Consider the following 26,853-nt stretch of genomic DNA (forward strand, 5'->3'; position numbering starts at 1 on the left):
TATTTTGGTTCAACTCTGCCCTTTATGGGTTCTATTTCCTGATCGAATTTGATAGTTCTTCCTCAACTCAACCTTGATGCTTCCTTCTTTAAGTCAGAATTAAGTTTGTTGTCCTCAGTTACTTCTCTCGTTCTAACAAAAATTTCGTTCATATTGCAGAATAGATCTGCAAGATATATTCCTTTAGAGAATAATATTGTCCAATTCAAGTGCCACACGTGCCTTACCTAAATGCCTTGTGTCTCATTAGAGAACATTTTTCTTTCATTTCTTACGGTTTCCATAACAATTTAATCTCGGCGCTGTAGGTCGTTAACCTAAGGCCCGAAGCATGTTTAATAGGGTTGCTATCTGTGGTATACAGGTATAGCAGAGTTGTATATTGGCTTCCCCTAACATGGGACAATAGACGCCAGTTGTAGCCGCTCCACTGGAAAACCGACGCTACGTTGTCGATTGTTCTTAGCTTCAGTGATCACCCTCAACCTTACCGACATGGGAGGCCATACCAGTAGCTACGCTACCGCCGCCATTTTTGTCCATAGGAGAAATATTTTATCATTTGTATTTTTATTTTATGAACAAATAATTTTATTGAATTTTGTCAATATGACAATTTTTTATCGCCGAAAAATCGATAAATTTTTTATTGAATCTTTGAATTTTGTTATCAAATGACTAACATTTTTTCTGTGCACCAGAGGGACAAATAAATTACGATGCTTTATTAACCGTTGCTTAAGGAATCTCTTTCACATATGGTGGCCTGACAATTGCAATTAATTCCGAAATACATAGAAGATGTGATGGCTAGTAAAAAATGGAAATGCGTTGGACACACACTGCGGAAATCCCCAGACAACATAGCCTTAGACTGGAACCCACAAGGGGCTCGATGTAAAGGATGGCCCAAAGGCTCTTGGCGTAGAAGTGGTTCAACAGTCACCACGTAAAACGAATTGACACCCAACTAAACTCCACCATGATATTGATAACAGGGATACTAAAATCAACACCGATAGAATGGCTTCCAATGCTATCGAACATTCAACCTCCAAACTTTAGAAGAAAACACGCTCTTCCCCAGGAGTATAACAAAATCACCGAAAATACCAGCTTCCCCTCAATCGAGATTTATCAATAGCATATGAATCCAGGCTGAAATCCAGAAAACCGCCTTTATTACTAGCCAAACAGCTACACAGCGAAAATTTTAATACACAAACTGCTTGGCTATCGCTGTGGAAATCTTTGGGTAGCAGCAGTACTCTTTTCAACCCACAAAACAGAACAAATGAATTCGAGTCGATTAAATCGACTCCGATCTTCCACAGGCCGAACAATGTAAAATCTACACAGATGGGGTCTCGCTGACGACGCTAGCTGTGTGTGCGGTACCCAAACCCAGTCGATCAAAATATATATCCAAGTTTTTCCTCTGCTTCTCTTCTCTCCAGTTTCAACTCAACATTTATATTTCGTAACTTTTCTCGTGCTATCAATATTTTTGTTCAGACTGCCGTATGAATCTTCAAGATATATTCCCTCAGATAATTGTTTTGCCAATCGAATTGTCAGACGTGCCTTTTCTAAAAACCGTGTGTTCCGAGTCACATTGGAGAACTCTAAATCCGTACAAGCACGATTGACGCGTGACATGTTCGTTATTGCTTAGAATTCCAACCAAAGCGAACAGATCTACATTCGACTAGTTATTAAGATACCGCATAATTGCCAAATTGTTTCATTATGTTCTAGTGAGACGCGTTCCTTTAAAAAAAAACTTAAGGCTACGTGTCACGCGGGCGAATCGTAAAGGTTTACGATTCACTTCCGTACGTTTGTTCGTTTGAAAACGATGTTACTTTTGTTCAGTCTGCAGTACAGAAACATCTATTCCTTCAGTGAATTGCCAAATTCTAGTGACTGGCAAATCTATTTCCAAGTTCGTTTTTCTGACCTTCTAAATACTTCCTTGACCGATATAATGAAATGTATCCTTCAATTAACCGTTCTTTTGTATTTACACGCGTTTTCACTGTTCTGGTCTGAGTTGATATATAAAGAAATCGCTTTTTGGCGGAGGAACTAGGTAGTTCCGGTACTACCCAACTCTACACGTGTGTCACCTGTGTTTCGATTCTCATTATTGAAAGTTATCGTATCTTATGATTAAATTCATACACGCGTGACACGTTCGAATTCCATTGCTTGGAATTCAATTCAAAACCCTACATTCGGATAGAGAAACCAACGAATGGCATAACTGTCAAACTCTTTTGATGATGTGGCACTTGCGACAATCCTTGTGTCACGATTGTCTATGTAAGAATTATCATATTTCGTGTCACGCGGGCATATATTGCTAATAACTTACATAGATAATTGCCAGAGATTTTCTATGGCCACGAAGAGTTATCAAGAAGGAGGCGAAATTAAATAAATATCTTGTTCTTATTATGTCTAACAAATTGTTCCATTCTATCTAGTGACACGCGTTCCTTCTCAAAAAAAACCCTAATGCTTCGTGTCACGCAGGCAAAATTTGGTATAATTTTATTGTTCAAAATGCACTTCCCTGCGTAAGCATCAGTACATTTGTTCGCTTAAAAACTATGTTACTTTTATTCAGTCTGCAGTATAGATCTGCAACATCTATTACTTCAGAGAATTGTCAAATTCTAGTGACACACGTGCCTCTTATAAAAAAATGTTGTGTTTCAATTCACATTATTGAAAGTTATCGTAAGATTAAGATTAAATCCATACACTCAAGATGCACACGTGACACGTTTGTTTTTGTTTGGAATCCAATTCAAACCCCTACATTCGCATGAGATAACTGCCTCTTCTGATGTTCTGGCACTTGAGAGAATCCTTGTGTCACATATATCTATATAAGAATGCTCATATTTCGTGTCACGCGGGTATATATTGCTAACCACTTACATAGATAGATGCCAGAGGAAATCTTTCGAGGGGTTGGGAAGAGAAAGGCAAATTAAATCAATATCTTGTTCTTAGTATGTCTAACAGTTAAGGTTATGTGTACGAAACTTATTTGACATCCTATTACAGTTGTAGGGTATAGCAGTCATAATGAAATGCGCATTTTATTTACATTGGTTTCAATTGAAAAATTTGCACTCAATTCCATTTCATTATTCACCACATGCAGTTGTCGTTGTAATTAATATATTTGTGACTTAATTGGAAAAACACTGACAGCCTTTTTGCTAGAACTGACTGTAAGCACAAAAATATGACACTGATAATGACAAAACCATTACCATAACATCAATCAACCATAGGATTCTGGAAAAAAAATGAAACGAAATTATCAAATTTCCTAACACTTATCTTTCTCTCTCTTTCCCTTTTTTCCAACCTTCCTTGCAGAAACCGAAGATGAAGATGATTGTATCGATGACTGCATCGATGAAGGCATTGACGAGGGCTATAAACGTTGGGATGATGAACACGATGAAACCAAAGAATTCGATTATGTCTTAGAGGTAAGTTTCAAATAGATCAATGATATTGGATTTACACCACCATGATATTGCGGGAAAAAGATCAAAAGATTCTAAATATCGTTTAATGTAAAAAGCCGCAGATTTTGATATTGGCTGTCAGTTTTGTTAACAAAAAAAAAACGGAATAATATTTTCATCAACAAAGAAACCTCAAAGTGCTTTCAAACACTTTTTTCTTTAAGGCTTATTGATTACAAGATTCACTTTCCATGAAAAACAAAATATCAAAGTGTCCTACTCGTAATCTACCTCCCACCCACCACCTGCTTGCAATGGGTGTTTGGGTTTTATATCATTTTACCTTGTAGTGTGATCGATTGATGGATGGACGGATGTTTGGATGACATTTTGATGTTTGTTTCACCTTTTTGCGTATGAAACTGTGAACTATTGTTTCATTGTTCGCGTGTGTGTGCAAGGTGTATTGTTTGCAAGGTGTTAATTTAAGTGACACGCGTTGTGCGGTCGTTCAAGCAGTTATTACGTCTCATCATCAGTTATGTGCAAGTTTTTTTTTCAATGTTATTTTGAATGTCAGTTTCCGAGTTTTTTTTTTGAAAATCAAAGCCACAACAAAGTAGTGAGTTCTAATGAATGACCGCAAATGTCATTCTGACAAAATTTTGAATGAATATATTTTAAAGGTTTCAATATCATATGAATTGTAATTTACAGCATTTTCTTACATATAGGTTCATTCCTTCACAGCAATATTACGGCTAAAAGTATGTTCATAAAAATAATGCATAATTTTAAGTACAGATGGCGTTATATCTTATAATAATTTGCGTACCCTTCCAGGCCGAACATTTACAAGCACCGCCTTTTCTGGTATATAGAAAGCCTAGAGGTCTTCTCATAGAAGGCTTCAAGGTATTCGCATAGAAGTTCTGATTGTGTTGGTCAATTTTGGTCAGTGAGATAACTCCAAAGACATTAAATGCCGTATAGAAATGGCAAGATACGCCTTTCAAAAATATAAAAATTTTTGATCAGTCATGATATTAACATCACAATAAAGACACGGTTCATAAAAACCTACATATGGCCAGTATTGTTATACTCAGTGGAAGTATGGACTCTAAAAGCAGTAGATTTTAAGCGATTAGGAGCATTCTAAATGTGGATATATCGAAGAATTCTTAAAATCCCATGGATGGCTCAAGTGTCAAATCGCGAAGTTCTAGGCAGATTGAACGAAACAAGGTAACTGTTCAGTCACATAAAAAGGAACAACAAGTCATATCTTGGACATATAATAGAAAACCCAAAATATCGTATCCTCCAAACAATTCTACAAGCCAAGTTAGAAGGAAAACGTAGAGGAGGAAGACATGAGATACCTTGGCTTCAAAATATTCAACAATGGACAGAATGCCGAAAATTTAATAAGTGTCGCAAGAAATAGAAAATTATATTGTTTTGTCAATAATATATACCAAGGAACGGTCCTGATCGGCTTTAACATGGCAAAGCCCAGGATTTATTTTGGTCCCTCTTTCATCTCAAGCGGACACTGACCTCCCCGTGGTGTCACCTGGGGAACTGCCTTTAACACCCGTTAAGGGTAGTGAGCTAACATGTGCTGCGCGTTCATCCATAAGAACGTTAAAAACTTGGTTTTGGGCGTCGGGTTAATAACCCTCCCCTAGAAAAAACAGCTAGGTAAGCTGCAATCACAACAGATAGCCACAGCATATTTCACTGGCCTAACTGCTTAATCAAAGCACTACTCGTCCCGATAACATATCCGGACAATGGCAATACATTGCCTAGTCGATGACAACAGCCTCAAAACCAGTACTCGGTACCAGAGACCTCCACCAAGGAATCCATGGTATGACCAGGAGTGTCGTGCTGCTACCGGAGAGAAAAATGCGGCATATAGGGTTACGTTACAATCTGTAGCAACGTAGCGCACGAGAGAGATATCGGGAGAAAAGGAGAAACGTTTTTTTCGGCAGGAAAAAGCGAGAGATGGAAAAGCGCGAGTGTGAACAAATCGACACGTACAGGAGACAGAATGAAGTCCGAAAATTCTACCAAAGAGTGAAACATCAAACTGATGGCTGTGGTACAGGCACATCCTCCTGTAGACATCAGCAGGTAATCTGGTAACTGATACAGATAGTGTTCTAAGGATATGGAAAGAGCATTTTTCCAAACTGTTGGTATCCAACAGTAGCGAAGTCGACGAAGATACCACAGATCCAATCCCGGAAGATGGTATTGAATGTGTAGCACCCGGCCAAGATGAGGTAAAGACAGCAATAAACCGGCTCAAGAATAATAAGGCAGCAGGAGCTGATGGCCTACCAGCCGAGCTGTTTAAAACCGGAGGCAATACGCTGATAAGGTATATGCATCAGCTAGTTAGCTCCATCTGGCAGGAAGAACGCGTACCCGACGATTGGAACCTAAGCATCCTGTGTCCCATCCATAAAAAAGGAGATAAGACTTTATGCTCCAACTATAGGGGCATAAGTCTTCTTCCGATTGCCTACAAGATAGTGACAGGGATATTGTGCGAACGACTAAAGCCCATGGTCAACGAAATAATTGGACCATACCAATGCGGCTATAGACCTGGCAAGTCCACCCCTTCACCTTTTTGTCGATTATAGAGCATCCTTCGCTACGTTCAAAGGTATTCCAAACAATGTCTGAATTTGGTATCCCCGCAGAGCTCATTCGGCTTTGTAAAATGACTCTAATTGATAGAAGATCTTCAGTTAAAATAGGAAAGAACCTCTCCGAAGAGTTTTGTACCAAAAGAGGTTTCAGGCAAGGAGAGAGACTTTCGTGTGATCTTTTCAACAGCCTGCTAGAAAAGGTTATACGAGAGGCAAACGTCAAAAGAAGTGGCACAATCTACACCAATAGCCACATGTTACTTGCTTATGCTGATGATATAGACATCAAGGGACGATCAGTAAAAGAAGTAACCGATACCTTTATGAAGGTCGAAGGAGAATTTGCTAAAGTGGGTCTGGCGGTAAACGGCGAGAAGACCAAGCTGATGGTGTCGACGCTCAATTCGTCCCTTGAGATCAGACCAACTGTTGAAGTTGGTTCATATAATTTAGAGGTAGTAAAAGACTTCATATACCTCGGCACCGCCGTAAACACAACAAACGACATCAGTTGTAAAATAAAAAGAAGAATTGTATTGGCCAACAGATGCTTCTTTGGCTTAATGAAGCACTTTAAAAACAAAGCCACAACTCGTCAAACAAAAACAAGTGAGCCAAGGCTACAGTCGGGTCGGGGCCGACTATGTGATACCCTACACCACTACCCCTGTTCATAAGTTTTTGACTAATAAAATTCAAAATATTAAAATTGGGATAGCTTAGCGGCTTTTGCTCTGAATGCCTTCATTAACACAGGTCAATTTTTTTGAAACGCATTTAAGTGCATCGACAGTACAACCAAAATAAAAATTGGAAAAGTGGGATGTGTGCCAACCATCAATAGGCTTCTTTCTGTGTTAGACCCCCATTAAGCCCCAAAATTTCATGAGGATCCGATCAAAATTTCGTAGTGTGATTGCACAAGAATGGAAAAAGGGATGCATTACCGACTATTGCGATATCTCTGTTGTTTTACCACCTATGACAACCTACTTCACATCGTTGTAAAGGTAACATTTTCTACTTTTATCGGCAGGTTTTGCTTTTGATATGCCCCATATAGAAGCGGAGATATTTGCTTTGAAATAAAATGTTGACTTTTTCCTTAAATAAGTTTTTTGCCCATTCCGACCCCTGCATATTATCCGACTATTACCAAAATTTTTTTTGTCACATTCCGACCCCTGGATAATATCCGACCATTATCAAAAATCAAAAGGTTTTTTCCTCTGTGGGACCCCAAATAACACCCAAAATTTCGTGACGATCCAATTAAAATTGAGACCTGTAGCGTGACTTCCAAAAAAGTGGAAAAATGGGATGTATTACCGACTATTGCGATATCTCCGTTATTTGGATACCTACGCCAACCTGCTTTACATCATTGTAATGATGGGATTTTTTACTTTCATTGTCAGACTTTGCTTTTGGAAGGTCCGGAACCAAAGGTGTGATATACGTCATTATTATTAAAATCGCAAAAATGAAAAGTTGTGTTCTATTAGAGGCTTTTGCGACATCTTCATTGTTTGACCACCTACGACAACCTACGTAACATCGTTGCAAAGGTGATATCTTCTACTTTCATCAGCAGGTTTTGCTTTTCATATACCCCTTTTAAAAGCAGAGATATACGCTTTGAAATAAAACGTTGACTTTTTCTCCAAATAAGTTGTTTGCCCATTCCGACCTCTGAATATTATCCGACCATCACCAAAATCAATAGGCTTCTTTCTCTGTAGGATCCCCATCAGCCCCCAAAATTTCGTGACGATCCGATTAAAATTGCGACCTGTAGCGTGATTACAAAAAAATGAAAAAATGGGATGTATTGCCGACTATTGTGATATCTCCGTTATGTGACCACCTGCGCCAACATACTTTGCATCACTGTAAAGATGGGATTTTCTACATTCATAGTCAGACTTTGTTTTTGGAAGATCCCTAACCAAAGCTGTGATATTCGTCATTATTATTAAAATCGCAAAAATAAAAAGTTGGGTTCTATTAGCGGCTATTGCGATATATTCGTTGTTTGATCACCTACGAGAACCTACTTTACATCATTAGAAAGGCGATATTTTCTACTTTCATGGCCAGGTTCTGCTTTTGGTATACCCCATATTGAAGCTGCGAGATTCGCTTTGGAAAAAAACGTTGTCTTTTTCTCCAAATAAGTTTTTTGCCCATTACGACCCCTAAATAGTATCCGACCGTCATTAAAATCAATAGGCTTCTCCATCTGTGTGACCCCCATTAACCCTCAAAATTTCGTGACGATCCGATCAAAATTGAGACCTGTAGCGTGATTTCCAAAAAAGTGGAAAAATGGGATGTATTACCTACTATTGCGATATCTCCGTTATTTGGTCACCTACGCCGACCTATTTTACATCATTGTAAAGATGGGATCTTCTACTTTCACAGCCAGGCTTTGCTTTTGGAAAGTCCCCAACCAAAACTGTGATATTCGTCATTATAATTAAAATTGCAAAAATGAAAATTTGGGTTTTATTTGCGACTATTGAGATATCTTCGTTGTTTGATCACCTACGAGAACCTACTTTACATCATTAGGAAGGCGATATTTTCTTCTTTTATTGTCAGGTTTTGCTTTTGGTGTACCCCGTATAGAAGCTGAGATATTCGCTTTGGAAAAAAACGTTGTCTTTTTATCCACATAAGTTTTTTGCCCATTCTGACCCCTAAATATTATCTGACCATCACCAAAATCAATAGGCTTCTTCCCCTCCGGGACCCCCATCAACCTCCAAAATTTCGTGACGATCCGATCAAAATTGCGACCTGTAGCGTGATTACAAGGTTTAGATGGACAGACGGACAGACGGACGGACGGACGGACACACATAGCCAGATCGACTCATCTCGTCGAGACATTCATTTTGATATATATAAGTATGGGTCTACGACCATTATTTCGATGCGTTACAAACTTTTTGGCCAAAACCAACTTATAATACCCTCCCCACATAGTGGTGTAGGGTATAATAACGCTTTACAAAACACTGATACTACCCGTGCTGATCTGTGGTTCCCAAGCCTGGGTACTTGCGCCAGCAGATAAGGCAGTGCTTGGTGTGTTTGAGAGAAAAATTCTTCGAAAGATCTACGGACCGATCAGCGTTGAATATCGACGTCGTATGAACGACCTGCTGTTTCTGCTATACCACGACATCAATATAGTTAAACGTATCGAGATGCAGCGATTGCGTTGGCTAGGCCATATAATAAGAATGAGCGATGATAAACCCGCTAAAAGGGCGTATAAATTCGAGCCACATGGCGGTGCACGCAGAATTGGCAGGCCAAAGAATATATGGCGCAAACAAGTGGATGAAGAGATGACAAGGCCCGGTATTCCAAAAAGCGAAGCACTAAACAGAGAGAATTGCAGATCTTTTCTTAGTTCGGTCTATGGAACAAATGTTCTTTAATGGGCCAGCTAACTATGTAAGTAAATATCGAACTACAGCGATGACTACATGGCGTTTTCTTAAGAGACGACTCTCCACAAAATCGGGGTTTGTATCTTTAAACCGGAGTGATATATTTTGCTGTCATTTATTGGAAGTGCTAGTATACCTATTCTGCTCCGATTACATCCATGATCATCTATTATCGATCCTATATAAGTATACAAAGCGAGGAGTTCTCTAAAATAAGAATATCCCATACAAGGTTGTTATTTATTTGAAGACAGTTGCGCTCTTTTCATAGCCGTAGTTGAAGGGTTTCCTTGTTAAAAGGGTGGTTTATCATATGGTAGATCGGAAAATAGAATATACAGAATAGATAAAAGGTTTCATTTAAGAGACAGATAAAGCGGTTTTTATACGGTGTGGTTTTTACATATTTATGCATAGCAAATGTCACTGTTTACGCCCTTATGTAATTCCTTCTGCACGGCGGAATTATATATTTCATTCGTTTTTGTGTTGTTTTCGTTATTTATATTGCGTATAAACAAAACAGCTGTTTTCCTTTTGTTGTACAAATGAGAATAGAGCGATTTCTATTCGTAAAAAGTACATGTGTACTGTCATATCACTTTGATGCATTGAAATTTCTCTATGTTTCACACCATGTATACAAAATTAAGATCTGTAAAAAGTGATAGTCATTATGCATAACACATTACGTGTAAAACCCGCTTAATATGTGGTCTTTATATGACATAAGGTTTTCACGCACAACATCAAATATGTTTCTATTCCGTCTTCTTATTTTTAAATACGGATAACTTATTAAGCCAAAACCCAAAAAAATGACCAGAATTTTTGTTTTGGGAGTCCTCTCGTTATTATTAAACTATACCGCCTATAAATATGCTCCTCAATAAATTCGTTTAAACCCCTGAAAAAGCAATATTAAACTTGAAGTATAGATGGCGTTATGACGTAAAGTACAACCTCAAGAATATTTTAACATTTGTTGTGCCCTTCCAAGAAGAATATATCGTCAATATTTAAAGATCGTAGGTTTAGCTTTAGATAGGTGTTAATTGTTAGTCTGAATATTATTTTATAATTTTTGAAGCTAAAATGGAATTTGTTTAAAAATCACCATCACCATCAAAGTCGATTATCAAACAGAAAAGAAAAAGAAAGCTTTAGATTTATGATACAGGTAATATGAAGTCTTTATATGGTATTATATCAAGACTTAAAGTCGTCTCGTACACCAACAAATATGCCTGCCTGAAGTAAATCTGTCTGATTTTCTTTTCCAGAAAAATAATGAAATTTGCGACCAAATATCCTAAAAGACCAATATTTTCTTTTCGTGGGTACCCCGTATTTATTCAACTATTCCGCCTTAAAATATCCTCAGCATTAAAAGGACTCAATCTTACAAATGAACATTTTAAATTTAAAATATAGATGGCGTTAAGACGTATACTACAAGCTTAAGGACGTTTTTGATTTTGTTGTACTTTTCCAAGATATGCAGACATTAAATTGTATGATCCTAGCTGTGGCTAATTAACTATTAGTCAGTATTGAGGATGGATGATCATCTAATGAAAATTCAAATATTCTTGCTCATCGATTAACCAATCCGCCATTGAAAAATATCAAACACATACAATGGTAAAGATTAAACATCATGCACAATTTAGTAAAATTTTAATATTCAAGTATAGAGGGCGTTTATGTATAACAGACAATTAACAGAACACAACAGAAACAAAAGTGTACACCAATGTGAACTATGTTAAATATAACATAATTTCGGCGCCATCTGCCGTTGTATAGTAGCAATGGAAATATCGCATCTTATTATATTATATATCTTTAAATATATGACGTTTGAAATATAGATGACGCTATAAAATATCTACTCTGAGAATGTTTTTAAAAAATTGTCTACCTCTTTTAAGATAAATTTCCAAACTCCTTGCCAAATCTTAAACCCTAAATTGAAACAATTTAACTTTGAAATGATTATCAGTTCTATAGGAATCCAAAAATGATTTTCATACAAAATTCTGCGAAGAATAGAATTTTAATGCAAAAATGAAAGCAATTATCAATTATCCACCCACAAGACCTAATTTCCAGAAAATTGACCTGTCTCCAAAAATGCCTTCCTGAAGGGTTCCCTCATAATAAAAGTCGTGTGTGTGGACTTTATTTTCAAAAAGGCCGTATAACTGGGACCCAATAACGTTTCTTTTGGAAGACTTATCATAGAAAAAATGGTTTTCCCTGTGGTACAGGATACTTGTAATTTGTTAACTATTCCGCCTAAATTTATGCTCATTTAAAATCTTTTTTAAACAACTAATCCCAAAAACAATGAAGTATAAAGTCAAAGACATAAAGTGGTAAAGATTGGACATCATTCACAATGGAGTTCAATTTAAATATTCAAGCATAGAGTGCGTTTATGTATAACAGACAATTAACAGAAACAAAAGCGTACACCAATGTGAACTATGTTAAATATAACATAATTCATGTCACAATATTGTAACATCACATTATGTTAGACCACCGGCGCCATTTGCCGATGTATAGTAGCAATGTATATGTCCCATCTTGTTATGTTATACATCTTTGATAAAGTATAAAGGTGAAGAATAGATGGCGTTATAGTACTTATTTACTGAGGACCACCTATGTACAGAACATCTATGTAGGTTGAACTAAGAATAGAGTTCCACTCATCTGTATTTGTTACTTTTATTTCCGAATTTGGAATATCGTGTCATGGAATATCCACCAAAGTGTTATGCATGTACCGCCATAGGGCCCGTGTATAATCGCTCTTTTTCATGGCATGGGCTAGCCATTCCTGTCATGGGTTCCTTGGTGAAGGCCTGAGGAATCCGCGTATGGATTTTGCGGCTGTTTGCATGGAGTGGGCAATACATTGCCACTGTTCTAATATGTTATCGGAAAAAGGGTGTTTTCATTAAGGAATAGGCCAAGTTGAGCGATTTTTTTTAGAATATGATTGTTGCAACAATATCTCTTCTCTGTATGTGGTTGCAATAAAAACTGTGGATACTTAAACAGTTCCACTTACCGATCACTTTCGTTTGTTCTGTCCTTAATTTGTTACATAATCTTACTCTCGGTTTTTACTTTCTTTCTGCCAAAACCAACTTGTACTGCAAATTCCCACACTATGTATTTGTAATGCACCTCAATTCATTTGAATCGATTACATATTTTCAACTATATTTCTGGTATTCAAATCCACTACTTCCGAACGGAAGAAATTTCATACCAAAGTCATGGCAAAGCAAAAAAGCAACAATATAATGAGGCGTTCTTGACGTTAAACAAAAAAAAAACTTGGCTAGTATTACAATTATTACAACAACATATTACAATTGTACAAAAAATAGCCCGCCTCTCTGCTCGTTATTGGTGCTGCAGCAGTCGTCTGTGGTAGGTAATATTAAATCACTTCCCCATGTGGTTAAATCATACAATCATGCGTAACATATTTACACACAAAGCTCTTGGTGCATTATCCGTACACAGTGGTGTACGAATTGATCGATGGATGGATGGATATGGAGTGTGAAAAAGTAAAACAAATACGATCAGTAGGTTGTAGTTGGTTCGAACAATATTTGTTATAATAATATTTGTACAACCTGAGATGGTCGGGCTATGGATCATTAAATGTTTGTCGTCTTTAGGTTATGAGACCTAAGATGACGATTGTTGCATAGATATACAGTGTATATGTACATTTTATTTGCATTTGGCTTTGTGCAATTGAACATATTTAATTTCTTCTTTCTCCTGCTTTGTTTTATGTCATCTTCAAATACGTGTATCTGTCAAATTGTAACCTCAAAATTGAAAAATTACACTTGTGATTAAATAATTGCATTTAGAAAGATTCAACTGTGGCAGAGCAAACAGTGGTAGTCATGAAATAAAATGCATTACTTTCATGCACATGCATGTGCTAATTAAGAGTTCTCATTGAAATTACAGTGATTTGGAAAGGTATTACTAATAAATAAATGGCATATTGTTAGAGACGTCATGGGAAATCATTTCACAGAAAATAATACAATAATCGTTTAATTTGTGGCATGGGAAAAGCATTTAGAACAGAACAATAAAATTAAATTTTTATAAACAAGCATTTGTAAGTTATTGATTATTTTCAATAGGGTTAAATATACTTTAAAAATACACGTTTGTTGGCTTAAAAGTTCTTCAAAACTACTCTTTAACAAATACACGTTTGTTGGTTAAAATGTACCTCAAAACTATTCTATAAAATATCCACGTTTGTTGGCCAAAATGTCCCTCCAAACTATTCTTTGAAAAATCCACGATTGTTGGTGCCTCAAAAATATTCGTCAAAAATCCACGATTGTTAGCCTAAAGGTCCCTCAAAAATATTCGTCAAAAATCCACGATTGTTAGCCTAAAGGTCCCTCAAAAATATTATTTAAAAAATCCACGTTTATTGCTCCAAAGGTCCCTCAAAAATATTATTTAAAAAATCCACGTTTATTGCTCCAAAGGTCCCTCAAAAATATTATTTAAAAAATCCACGTTTATTGCTCCAAAGGTCCCTCAAAAATATTATTTAAAAAATCCACGTTTATTGCTCCAAAGGTCCCTCAAAAATATTATTTAAAAAATCCACGTTTATTGCTCCAAAGGTCCCTCAAAAATATTATTTAAAAAATCCACGTTTATTGCTCCAAAGGTCCCTCAAAAATATTATTTAAAAAATCCAAGTTTTTTGCTATAAAGGTCCCTCAATAATATTATTTAAAAAATCCACGTTTATTGCTCCAAATGTCCCTCAAAAATATTATTTAAAAAATCCACGTTTATTGCTCCAAAGGTCCCTCAAAAATATTATTTAAAAAATCCACGTTTATTGCTCCAAAGGTCCCTCAAAAATATTATTTAAAAAATCCACGTTTGTTGGCCTAAAGGTGCCTCAAAATTATTCTTTAAAATATCCACGTTTGTTGGCCTAAAGGTGCCTCAAAAATATTCTTTAAAATATCCACGTTTGTTGGCCTAAAGGTGCCTCAAAATTATTTTTTAAAAAATCCACGTTTGTTGGCCTAAAGGTGCCTCAAAATTATTCTTTAAAAAATCCACGTTTGTTGGCCTAAAGGTGCCTCAAAATTATTTTTTAAAAAATCCACGTTTGTTGGCCTAAAGGTGCCTCAAAATTATTCTTTAAAAAATCCACGTTTGTTGGCCTAAAGGTGCCTCAAAATTATTCTTTAAAAAATCCACGTTTGTTGGCCTAAAGGTGCCTCAAAATTATTCTTTAAAAAATCCACGTTTGTTGGCCTAAAGGTGCCTCAAAATTATTCTTTAAAAAATCCACGTTTGTTGGCCTAAAGGTGCCTCAAAATTATTCTTTAAAAAATCCACGTTTGTTGGCCTAAAGGTGCCTCAAAATATTCTTTAAAACATCCGCGTTTATTGTTGTAAAGGTCCTTCAGATAATATTTTTTAAAAAATCGGCGTTTATTGTTGAAAAGGTCCTTCAGATAATATTTTTTAAAAAATCCACGTTTACTGTGGTAAAGGTCCCTCAAAAAATATTCTTTAAAAAATTCACGTTTATTGTTGTAATGGTCCTTCAAAAATATTTTTTAAAAAATGCACATTTTTTGGCCTAAAGGTGCCTCAAAAAATATTCTGTAAAAAATCCACGTTTGCTGGCCTAAAGGTGCCTCAAAAATATTCTTTAAAAAATCCACGTTTGTTGGCCTAAAGGTGCCTCAAAGATATTCTTTAAAAAATCCACGTTTGTTGGCCTAAAGGTGCCTCAAAAAATATTCTTTAAAATATCCACGTTTGTTGGCCTAAAGGTGCCTCAAAATATATTCTTTAAAATATCCACGTTTGTTGGCCTAAAGGTGCCTCAAAATATATTCTTTAAAAAATCCAGGTTTGTTGGCCTAAAGGTGCCTCAAAATTATTCTTTAAAAAATCCACGTTTGTTGGCCTAAAGGTGCCTCAAAAAATATTCTTTAAAATATCCACGTTTGTTGGCCTAAAGGTGCCTCAAAAAATATTCTTTAAAAAATCCACGTTTGTTGGCCTAAAGGTGCCTCAAAATTATTCTTTAAAAAATCCACGTTTGTTGGCCTAAAGGTGCCTCAAAATTATTCTTAAAAAAATCCACGTTTGTTGGCCTAAATGTGCCTCAAAAAATATTCTTTAAAAAATCCATGTTTGTTGGCCTAAAGGTGCCTCAAAAAATATTCTTTAAAAAATCCACGTTTGTTGGCCTAAAGGTACCTCAACAAATATTCTTTAAAAAATCCATAAAAAAATATTCTTTAAAAATCCGCGTTTATTGTTATAAATGTCCCTCAAAAATATTTTTTACAAATTCGCGTTTATTCCGTTTAGTCCAAAATTTCTTAGAAAACACAGGTTTATCGATCGGATGGTCCCAAAAATATTCTTTAAAAAATACACGTTTATTGCTCAGATGGTCCCTGAAAAATATTCTTTAAAAAATCCATATTTGTTGCTCAGATGGTCCCTGAAAAATAATACTTAAAAAATCCATGTTTGTTGCTCAGATGGTCCCTGAAAAATATTCTTTATAAAATCGACTTTTGTTGCTTAGATGGTCCCTTAATAAATTGCTCTCCTTGCTATCGTTCTCTTAACCATATTGACACTAATCTACTAAGAAAGAAAGATAAACACCTTCGTCAAATAAAAAAAACCTTATGCTGTCAAAACAGATGCTATGCACATTGAAGTGCTGTTTGTTGTTGCCCTGCTTTGAGGGAGAAAAAAATATTATTTTCATTTTCACACCTAAGTGATATTTCTATAATGCAGCTGACATTTTTCTAATAATTTTCTGTGGTTTCTCACAAGATGTGAGGAAGAAGTAGCAGAAGCAGCAGCCACCAGGCAGTCAGTTAACAATGATACGCTTGATGCAATGACGACTAATGCAACAGCAGCAGCAGCAGCAACAACAATGATTATCGCCTTAGTTTAAAACAAATAAACCAGGGGATCATCCAACCATCTAATATGATGATCTATCTTTATGTGACCACCAACCTAGCTAAAAGCTAACTTATGAACGAGCGACCGAGATACCGAGCCACAAATCCACCACCCAGCAACCAAGTAACTGCAATTGAAACTTGTCAACACTTTGGTTTAGTTTTAGCTATGGAATTGGATCTCAAAGCTAAGCTAAACAGTCAGTAATGAATGTTCCGCTACCTAAATAATGATGATAATGGTGATCATCATCATCCAATTGCATGGTTTGTTGGGGTTTCTTTTAAACACATTTCCTTGTAGTCTGTAATAGAAAAAAACATGTCGTGTTGTTCAGTTCAGTTTCTTTCAACAATAAATGTTTTTCTTACAAAATTACTTAATAAGTGTTAAATTACCATAAAACTATTTGTATTGTTTGTCATTTGCCAACTGCATCCAACATCTCCGCCAGAAGCCACCAACTACATACCTCCATTCATTCCATTCTGTCATCTCATTACCTTCAATTTGTCTTGGTTAAGGTTCTTTTTGTGGCGATTATGATGATGATGATGTTAATGATACACCTGATACTCAGAACTAAAGACATAGTTTTAATGCAAGAAATGATCTACAATTTCCTAGCAACACCCTCTCCCCTGCACCCACACTTCCTTTAGACTGAGGCTATTGTTTAATGTTCTTTTGCTAAATACCTTTCTTTTTCTTTTATTTCCTCTTTTTACAGGTCTGCAGAAATCACATAAAACCAACTGTACCTGAAGAACACTATAAAGCGGTGTGTAGAGCTTTAGTAACGGAAACCTTAGAGTTGCGAATATTTCTACAACAAGTTTTAAATAGTGGTAAGTAGAAACGTATAGAAATACTATTATTATTGTAAAAAATGTTCTTTAAAAATCCACGTTTATTTATCTGAAGGTCCCTTAAAAATATTTTTTTAAAAAATCCACGTTTATTGGTCTGAAGGTCCCTTAAAAATATTTTTTTAAAAAATCCACGTTTATTGGTCTGAAGGTCCCTTAAAAATATTTTTTTAAAAAATCCACGTTTATTGGTCTGAAGGTCCCTTAAAAATATTTTTTTAAAAAATCCACGTTTATTGGTCTGAAGGTCCCTTAAAAATATTTTTTTAAAAAATCCACGTTTATTGGTCTGAAGGTCCCTTAAAAATATTTTTTTAAAAAATCCACGTTTATTTGTCTGAAGGTCCCTTAAAAATATTCTTTAAAAAATCCACGTTTATTTGTCTGAAGGTCCCTTAAAAATATTCTTTAAAAAATCCACGTTTATTTGTCTGAAGGTCCCTTAAAAATATTCTTTAAAAAATCCACGTTTATTTGTCTGAAGGTCCCTTAAAAATATTCTTTAAAAAATCCACGTTTATTTGTCTGAAGGTCCCTTAAAAATATTCTTTAAAAAATCCACGTTTATTTGTCTGAAGGTCCCTTAAAAATATTCTTTAAAAAATCCACGTTTATTTGTCTGAAGGTCCCTTAAAAATATTCTTTAAAAAATCCACGTTTATTTGTCTGAAGGTCCCTTAAAAATATTCTTTAAAAAATCCACGTTTATTTGTCTGAAGGTCCCTTAAAAATATTCTTTAAAAAATCCATGTTTATTTGTATGAAGGTCCCTTAAAAATATTCTTTAAAAAATCCACGTTTATTTGTCTGAAGGTCCCTTAAAAATATTCTTTAAAAAATCCACGTTTATTTGTCTGAAGGTCCCTCAAAAATATTCTTTAAAAAATCCACGTTTATTTGTCTGAAGGTCCCTCGAAAATATTCTTTAAAAAATCCACGTTTATTTGTCTGAAGGTCCCTCGAAAATATTCTTTAAAAAATCCACGTTTATTTGTCTGAAGGTCCCTCGAAAATATTCTTTAAAAAATCCACGTTTATTTGTCTGAAGGTCCCTCGAAAATATTCTTTAAAAAATCCACGTTTATTTGTCTGAAGGTCCCTCGAAAATATTCTTTAAAAAATCCACGTTTATTTGTCTGAAGGTCCCTCGAAAATATTCTTTAAAAAATCCACGTTTATTTGTCTGAAGGTCCCTCGAAAATATTCTTTAAAAAATCCACGTTTATTTGTCTGAAGGTCCCTCGAAAATATTCTTTAAAAAATCCACGTTTATTTGTCTGAAGGTCCCTCGAAAATATTCTTTAAAAAATCCACGTTTATTTGTCTGAAGGTCCCTCGAAAATATTCTTTAAAAAATCCACGTTTATTTGTCTGAAGGTCCCTCGAAAATATTCTTTAAAAAATCCACGTTTATTTGTCTGAAGGTCCCTCGAAAATATTCTTTAAAAAATCCACGTTTATTTGTCTGAAGGTCCCTCGAAAATATTCTTTAAAAAATCCACGTTTATTTGTCTGAAGGTCCCTCGAAAATATTCTTTAAAAAATCCACGTTTATTTGTCTGAAGGTCCCTCGAAAATATTCTTTAAAAAATCCACGTTTATTTGTCTGAAGGTCCCTCGAAAATATTCTTTAAAAAATCCACGTTTATTTGTCTGAAGGTCCCTCGAAAATATTCTTTAAAAAATCCACGTTTATTTGTCTGAAGGTCCCTCGAAAATATTCTTTAAAAAATCCACGTTTATTTGTCTGAAGGTCCCTCGAAAATATTCTTTAAAAAATCCACGTTTATTTGTCTGAAGGTCCCTCGAAAATATTCTTTAAAAAATCCACGTTTATTTGTCTGAAGGTCCCTCGAAAATATTCTTTAAAAAATCCACGTTTATTTGTCTGAAGGTCCCTCGAAAATATTCTTTAAAAAATCCACGTTTATTTGTCTGAAGGTCCCTCGAAAATATTCTTTAAAAAATCCACGTTTATTTGTCTGAAGGTCCCTCGAAAATATTCTTTAAAAAATCCACGTTTATTTGTCTGAAGGTCCCTCGAAAATATTCTTTAAAAAATCCACGTTTATTTGTCTGAAGGTCCCTCGAAAATATTCTTTAAAAAATCCACGTTTATTTGTCTGAAGGTCCCTCGAAAATATTCTTTAAAAAATCCACGTTTATTTGTCTGAAGGTCCCTCGAAAATATTCTTTAAAAAATCCACGTTTATTTGTCTGAAGGTCCCTCGAAAATATTCTTTAAAAAATCCACGTTTATTTGTCTGAAGGTCCCTCGAAAATATTCTTTAAAAAATCCACGTTTATTTGTCTGAAGGTCCCTCGAAAATATTCTTTAAAAAATCCACGTTTATTTGTCTGAAGGTCCCTCGAAAATATTCTTTAAAAAATCCACGTTTATTTGTCTGAAGGTCCCTCGAAAATATTCTTTAAAAAATCCACGTTTATTTGTCTGAAGGTCCCTCGAAAATATTCTTTAAAAAATCCACGTTTATTTGTCTGAAGGTCCCTCGAAAATATTCTTTAAAAAATCCACGTTTATTTGTCTGAAGGTCCCTTAAAAATATTCTTAAAAAATACACGTTTATTTGTCTGAAGGTCCCTTAAAAATATTCTTTAAAAAATCCACGTTTATTTGTCTGAAGGTCCCTTAAAATTATTCTTTAAAAAATCCACGTTTATTTGTCTGAAGGTCCCTTAAAAATATTCTTTAAAAAATCCACGTTTATTTGTCTGAAGGTCCCTTAAAATTATTCTTTAAAAAATCCACGTTTATTTGTCTGAAGGTCCCTTAAAAATATTCTTTAAAAAATCCACGTTTATTTGTCTGAAGGTCCCTCGAAAATATTCTTTAAAAAATCCACGTTTATTTGTCTGAAGGTCCCTTAAAAATATTCTTTAAAAAATTCACGTTTATTTGTCTGAAGGTCCCTTAAAAATATTCTTTAAAAAATCCACGTTTATTTGTCTGAAGGTCCCTTAAAAATATTCTTTAAAAAATCCACGTTTATTTGTCTGAAGGTCCCTTAAAAATATTCTTTAAAAAATCCACGTTTATTTGTCTGAAGGTCCCTTAAAAATATTCTTTAAAAAATCCACGTTTATTTGTCTGAAGGTCCCTTGAAAATATTCTTTAAAAAATCCACGTTTATTTGTCTGAAGGTCCCTTGAAAATATTCTTTAAAAAATCCACGTTTATTTGTCTGAAGGTACCTTAAAAATATTCTTTAAAAAATTCACGTTTATTTGTCTGAAGGTCCCTTAAAAATATTTTTTAAAAAATCCACGTTTATTTGTCTGAAGGCCCCTTAAAAATATTTTTTAAAAAATCCACGTTTATTTGTCTGAAGGTCCCTTAAAAATATTATTTAAAAAATCCACGTTTATTTGTCTGCAGGTCCCTGAAAAATATTCTTTAAAAAATCCACGTTTATTGGTCTGAAGGTCCCTTAAAATTATTTTTTTAAAAATCCACGTTTATTGGTCTGAAGGTCCCTTAAAATTATTTTTTTAAAAATCCACGTTTATTGGTTTGAAGGTCCCTTAAAAATATTCTTTAAAAAATCCACGTTTATTGGTCTGAAGGTCCCTTAAAAATATTCTTTAAAAAATCCACGTTTATTTGTCTGAAGGTCCCTTAAAAATATTCTTTAAAAAATACACGTTTATTTGTCTGAAGGCCCCTTAAAAATATTCTTTAAAAAATCCACGTTTATTTGTCTGAAGGTCCTTGAAAATATTCTTTAAAAAATCCACGTTTATTGGCCTGAAGGTTCCTTGAAAATATTCTTTAAAAAATCCACGTTTATTTGTCTGAAGGTCCCTTAAAAATATTCTTTAAAAAATCCACGTTTATTTGTCTGAAGGTCCCTTAAAAATATTCTTTAAAAAATCCACGTTTATTTGTCTGAAGGTCCCTTAAAAATATTCTTTAAAAAATCCACGTTTATTTGTCTGAAGGTCCCTTAAAAATATTCTTTAAAAAATCCACGTTTATTTGTCTAAAGGTCCCTTAAAAATATTCTTTAAAAAATCCACGTTTATTTGTCTAAAGGTCCCTTAAAAATATTCTTTAAAAAATCCACGTTTATTTGTCTAAAGGTCCCTTAAAAATATTCTTTAAAAAATCCACGTTTATTTGTCTAAAGGTCCCTTAAAAATATTCTTTAAAAAATCCACGTTTATTTGTCTAAAGGTCCTTTAAAAATATTCTTTAAAAAATCCACGTTTATTTGTCTAAAGGTCCCTTAAAAATATTCTTTAAAAAATCCACGTTTATTTGTCTAAAGGTCCCTTAAAAATATTCTTTAAAAAATCCACGTTTATTTGTCTAAAGGTCCCTTAAAAATATTCTTTAAAAAATCCACGTTTATTTGTCTAAAGGTCCCTTAAAATATTCTTTAAAAAATCCACGTTTATTTGTCTAAAGGTCCCTTAAAAATATTCTTTAAAAAATCCACGTTTATTTGTCTAAAGGTCCCTTAAAAATATTCTTTAAAAAATCCACGTTTATTTGTCTAAAGGTCCCTTAAAAATATTCTTTAAAAAATCCACGTTTATTTGTCTAAAGGTCCCTTAAAAAGATTTTTTAAAAAAATCCACGTTTATTTGTCTGAAGGTCCCTTAAAAATATTCGTTAAAAATCCACGTTTATTTGTCTGAAGGTCCCTTAAAAATATTCGTTAAAAATCCACGTTTATTTGTCTGAAGGTCCCTTAAAAATATTCGTTAAAAAATCCACGTTTATTTGTCTGAAGGTCCCTTAAAAATATTCGTTAAAAAATCCACGTTTATTTGTCTGAAGGTCCCTTAAAAATATTCGTTAAAAAATCCACGTTTATTTGTCTGAAGGTCCCTTAAAAATATTCTTTAAAAAATCCACGTTTATTTGTCTGAAGGTCCCTTAAAAATATTCTTTAAAAAATCCACGTTCATTTTTGTCTGAAGGTCCCTTAAAAATATTCTTTAAAAAATCCACGTTCATTTTTGTCTGAAGGTCCCTTAAAAATATTCTTTAAAAAATCCACGTTCATTTTTGTCTGAAGGTCCCTTAAAAATATTCTTTAAAAAATCCACGTTCATTTTTGTCTGAAGGTCCCTTAAAAATATTCTTTAAAAAATGCACGTTTATTTGTCTGAAGGTCCCTTAAAAATATTCTTTAAAAAATTCACGTTTATTTGTCTGAAGGTCCCTTAAAAATATTCATTAAAAAACCACGTTTATTTGTCTGAAGGTCCCTTAAAAATATTCTTTAAAAAATCCACGTTTATTTGTCTGAAGGTCCCTTAAAAATATTCTTTAAAAACCCGCGTTTATTTGTCTGAAGGTCCCTTAAAAATATTCTTTAAAAAACCACGTTTATTTGTCTTGAGGTCCCTTAAAAATATTCTTTAAAAAAACACGTTTATTTGTCTGAAGGTCCCTTAAAAATATTCTTTAAAAAATCCACGTTTATTTGTCTGAAGGTCCCTTAAAAATATTCTTTAAAAAATCCACGTTTATTGGTCTAAAGGTCCCTTAAAAATATTCTTTAAAAAATCCACGTTTATTGGTCTAAAGGTCCCTTAAAAATATTCTTTAAAAAATCCACGTTTATTGGTCTAAAGGTCCCTTAAAAATATTCTTTAAAAAATCCACGTATATTTGTCTAAAAGTCCCTTAAAAATATTCTTTAAAAAATCCACGTTTATTTGTCTGAAGGTCCCTTAAAAATATTCTTTAAAAAATCCACGTTTATTTGTCTGAAGGTCCCTTGCAAATATTCTTTAAAAAATCCACGTTTATTTGTCTGAAGGTCCCTTGAAAATATTCTTTAAAAAATCCACGTTTATTTGTCTAAAGGTCCCTTAAAAATATTCTTTAAAAAATCCACGTTTATTTGTCTGAAGATCCCTTGCAAATATTCTTTAAAAAATCCACGTTTATTTGTCTGAAGGTCCCTTGCAAATATTCTTTAAAAAATCCACGTTTATTTGTCTGAAGGTCCCTTGAAAATATTCTTTAAAAAATCCACGTTTATTTGTCTAAAGGTTCCTTAAAAATATTCTTTAAAAAATCCACGTTTATTTGTCTGAAGGTCCCTTGCAAATATTCTTTAAAAAATCCACGTTTATTTGTCTGCAGGTCCCTTAAAAATATTCTTTAAAAAATCCACTTTTATTTGTCTGAAGGTCCCTGAAAAATATTCTTTAAAAAATCCACGTTTATTTGTCTGAAGGTCCCTGAAAAATATTCTTTAAAAAATCCACGTTTATTGCTCTGAAGGTCCCTTAAAAATATTTTTTAAAAAATCCACGTTTATTGCTCTGAAGGTCCCTTAAAAATATTTTTTAAAAAATCCACGTTTATTTGTCTGAAGGTCCGTTGAAAATATTCTTTAAAAATCCACGTTTATTGTTGTGAGGTCCCTCAACAATATTCTTTAAAAAATCCACGTTTATTTGTCTGAAGGTCCCTTAAAAATATTCTTTAACTTTCTTTCTTAAAAAATCCTCGCTTTTCGCTCCAAATAATTGTCCATTTTATTAATCCACATTTAACTTAATTCTTAAATCATTATTTCCTCATCAGTACTTAAATCATTAAATTTGTTATATTTCCATATTAATTAATTAACATCTTATTTTTTGTCTTTATTCCCATGCAGGTGCTGATAATTTACATTTAAAATCCGATTCCCAGGCGTCACAGCAGGAGCTGGCTAAATTTGATTTCAACGATTGGGTAAGTAGGCTCTTAATTTGAACTAAACACACAATAACACAATGGCTAAAGTAATCAACAACAAATATTAATGAACAGTAAGACCTTATACACTTATTTTTCATAAATAAGTCATAAATTATAAAGCTCGACTTATCCATCATAAAAATCACCAACTGACTGACGAGTCAGTCATCAGTCAGTGATCATTAATTCCAGTCAGTTATACTAAACATGATTTACGAGTTTTTATAAAATTATGAAAAAAAGGTGGAGGGGGAGGGAGCTCACCACCAAAGGAATCCATCTTTATGAAGTGTGTTGTGAATTTATTTTGAAATAAATATTTAATTCGCACTGTTGTAAATCCTCAAAATTTTTCTGTTATTGGCCACTGATTTTTTCGGGTGTTGTAAGTGATTGCCACATATTTGGCACTCCTTTTTATACCCTCCACCATAGGATGGGGGTATATTAAGTTTGTCACTACGTTTGTAACTACTCGAAATAATCATTGTAGACCCCACAAAGTATATATATTCTTGATCAGCGTGCAATTCTACATCGATATAGCCATGTCCGTCCGTCTGTCCGTCTGTCCGTCTGTCCGTCTGTGGAAATCACTCTAGCGTCCGAACGGATTGACGTAGGTTGATGAAATTTTGGGAAAATATGTTATATTTACGTAGGACTTTTGGTATTGAAAGCGGGCTATGTAGGTCCACGCTTTCGTATAGCCCCCATACAAAATGACGCGTGACGCGTCGTCGTTTTAAGGAATTTTTAAGATATTTGGCCCATTTTACCACCGAATTGGTTGTAATTTGGTACTTTGTGTCTCCAGAGGCCAAAAAATATTCCTACCAAAGTTGGGTTATATAGGTCCACGTTTTGGTATAGCCCCCATATAAGGCCCCATATAAAGTACGCGTCATTTTAATATATTTTGAATGTATTAGACCCATTTGACCACAGAATTGGTTGTGATTTGGTATTTTGTGTCTTCAGAGGCCAGAAAACATTCCTACCAAAGTTGGGTTATATAGGTCCACGTTTTGGTATAGTCCCCACATAAGACCCCTTATAAAGTACGCGTCATTTTAATATATTTTGAATGTATTAGACCCATTTGACCAAAGAATCGGTTGTAACTTTGTATTTTGTGTTTCCAGAGGCTAAGAAACATTTCTACCATAAAATGTTTATATAGGTCCACGTGTTGATATAGCCCCCATAATACAATATCTCCCGATTTTCGATATTTTGAACGTTTTAGCCTCATTTTCACACCGATATGGCTGAAATTTGGTATTTAGTCTTCTTTAGGCGTATAAAACTTTCCCCCAGAAATTTGTAGGTATAGGTCCACGCCATCATATAGCCCCCATAGAACGGTACCTTCCGAATTTCGGTATTTTGAAGGTTGTGGCCACATTAATCCACCGAAATGGCTGAAATTTGTGGTGGAGGGTATAAAAAGTTCGGCCCGACCGAACTTAACGCTTTTCTTACTTGTTTGATTTCTGTTCATTCATTTTTGGGAGGCATATTTCTTTTGAAGTGTTGTGGCCTTTTAATCGTAATCCATTACGTTTCTCGATATCATTGTAAGCCATTTATTTTATTTATTTAACGTATTGATATGATTTCTTATTATTATTCCATTTTGAAGTATTGGATTGCGTGCTTTTCTTTATTTTGGCTCCCTTTTCGGCTAAACAACAAAATTATGGGCTGTGATTTTTACGAAATCACACGTGTCTGACTTGCGCTAATATTTATTGCGTGCGTTTTTTCGTGATTTATTTGCCATTTAACGGTAATTAGTTATGTTTATCATTTTCGCGACAAACAGTTTTTTGTTCAAAAATTGTAACAATCCTTGAACTCCATTAGAAATGCTAGCCCTAGGAGAAGCCTTCTGTAATATACAAAATACTGCAGAATAAAAGTAGCAGTCGAAGTTGATAAGATCATATATAGACAGAAGATATTTAAAAAGTCTTATATATACACGTAATAACTAGGGGACGGTCTATGTAAAGAAGGCCTGTAGAAAATGTTCCCTATATAGCATACCCATTTTGTTCGAAACTCATATAAAAAGCCCCTTAAATTGACTGACATCATCGATAGGGATGGCCGCAGTTTTTTTCTGTGATGATGCTGCACTCAAACATAGTTCGTTGTACAATAAAGGCATGAAACAATGTCAGATACCCCCAATACTCTCAGCATGGCTCATGGTATTTAAGAACCCGATTTTTTCGGGCCAAAAACCCCAATTTTTTAAGTTTCCGATTTTTACGGCCTGTTTCACTAAGACGATTCGAATACGAATTCGTTCGAACAGGTACAAATCTTCAATTTTTTTGAAAAAAAAAATGTTTAATTGTTTATATTTTCAATCAAACAAACATTTCCCAGAACAACAGGAGTTCGGTGGTACTTCGAACGAATTTGAATTCAAATCATCTTAGAGAAACAGGTCATTAAATTATATACGGTACTCGATAGCAAACGTATTGAAAATAATAAAACCGAAAAATAATCTTTGGAAAGACGAATATTTTTCTCATATTTTGAAAAATACACATTTTT

The 26,853-nt window shown here is 34.2% G+C and overlaps 1 protein-coding gene across 4 annotated transcripts in view; it reads left to right on the forward strand.

Annotated features, from left to right (window-relative positions):
• Positions 1-26,853, forward strand: part of spir (spire type actin nucleation factor) — a 261,309-nt gene that overhangs the window by 153,170 nt on the left and 81,286 nt on the right. For all 4 annotated transcript variants that reach the window (XM_073971127.1, XM_073971130.1, XM_073971128.1 and 1 more), the window contains exons 5-7: positions 3,400-3,515; positions 17,411-17,528; positions 24,197-24,273. In XM_073971127.1, coding sequence (XP_073827228.1) covers positions 3,400-3,515; positions 17,411-17,528; positions 24,197-24,273 — 311 coding nt within the window. The remainder of the gene's footprint in view (positions 1-3,399; positions 3,516-17,410; positions 17,529-24,196; positions 24,274-26,853) is intronic.

Source organism: Musca autumnalis, unplaced genomic scaffold (assembly GCF_047663935.1).
Source record: "Musca autumnalis isolate F117 unplaced genomic scaffold, ASM4766393v1 scaffold_2, whole genome shotgun sequence".
Classification (NCBI taxonomy): domain Eukaryota; kingdom Metazoa; phylum Arthropoda; class Insecta; order Diptera; family Muscidae; genus Musca; species Musca autumnalis.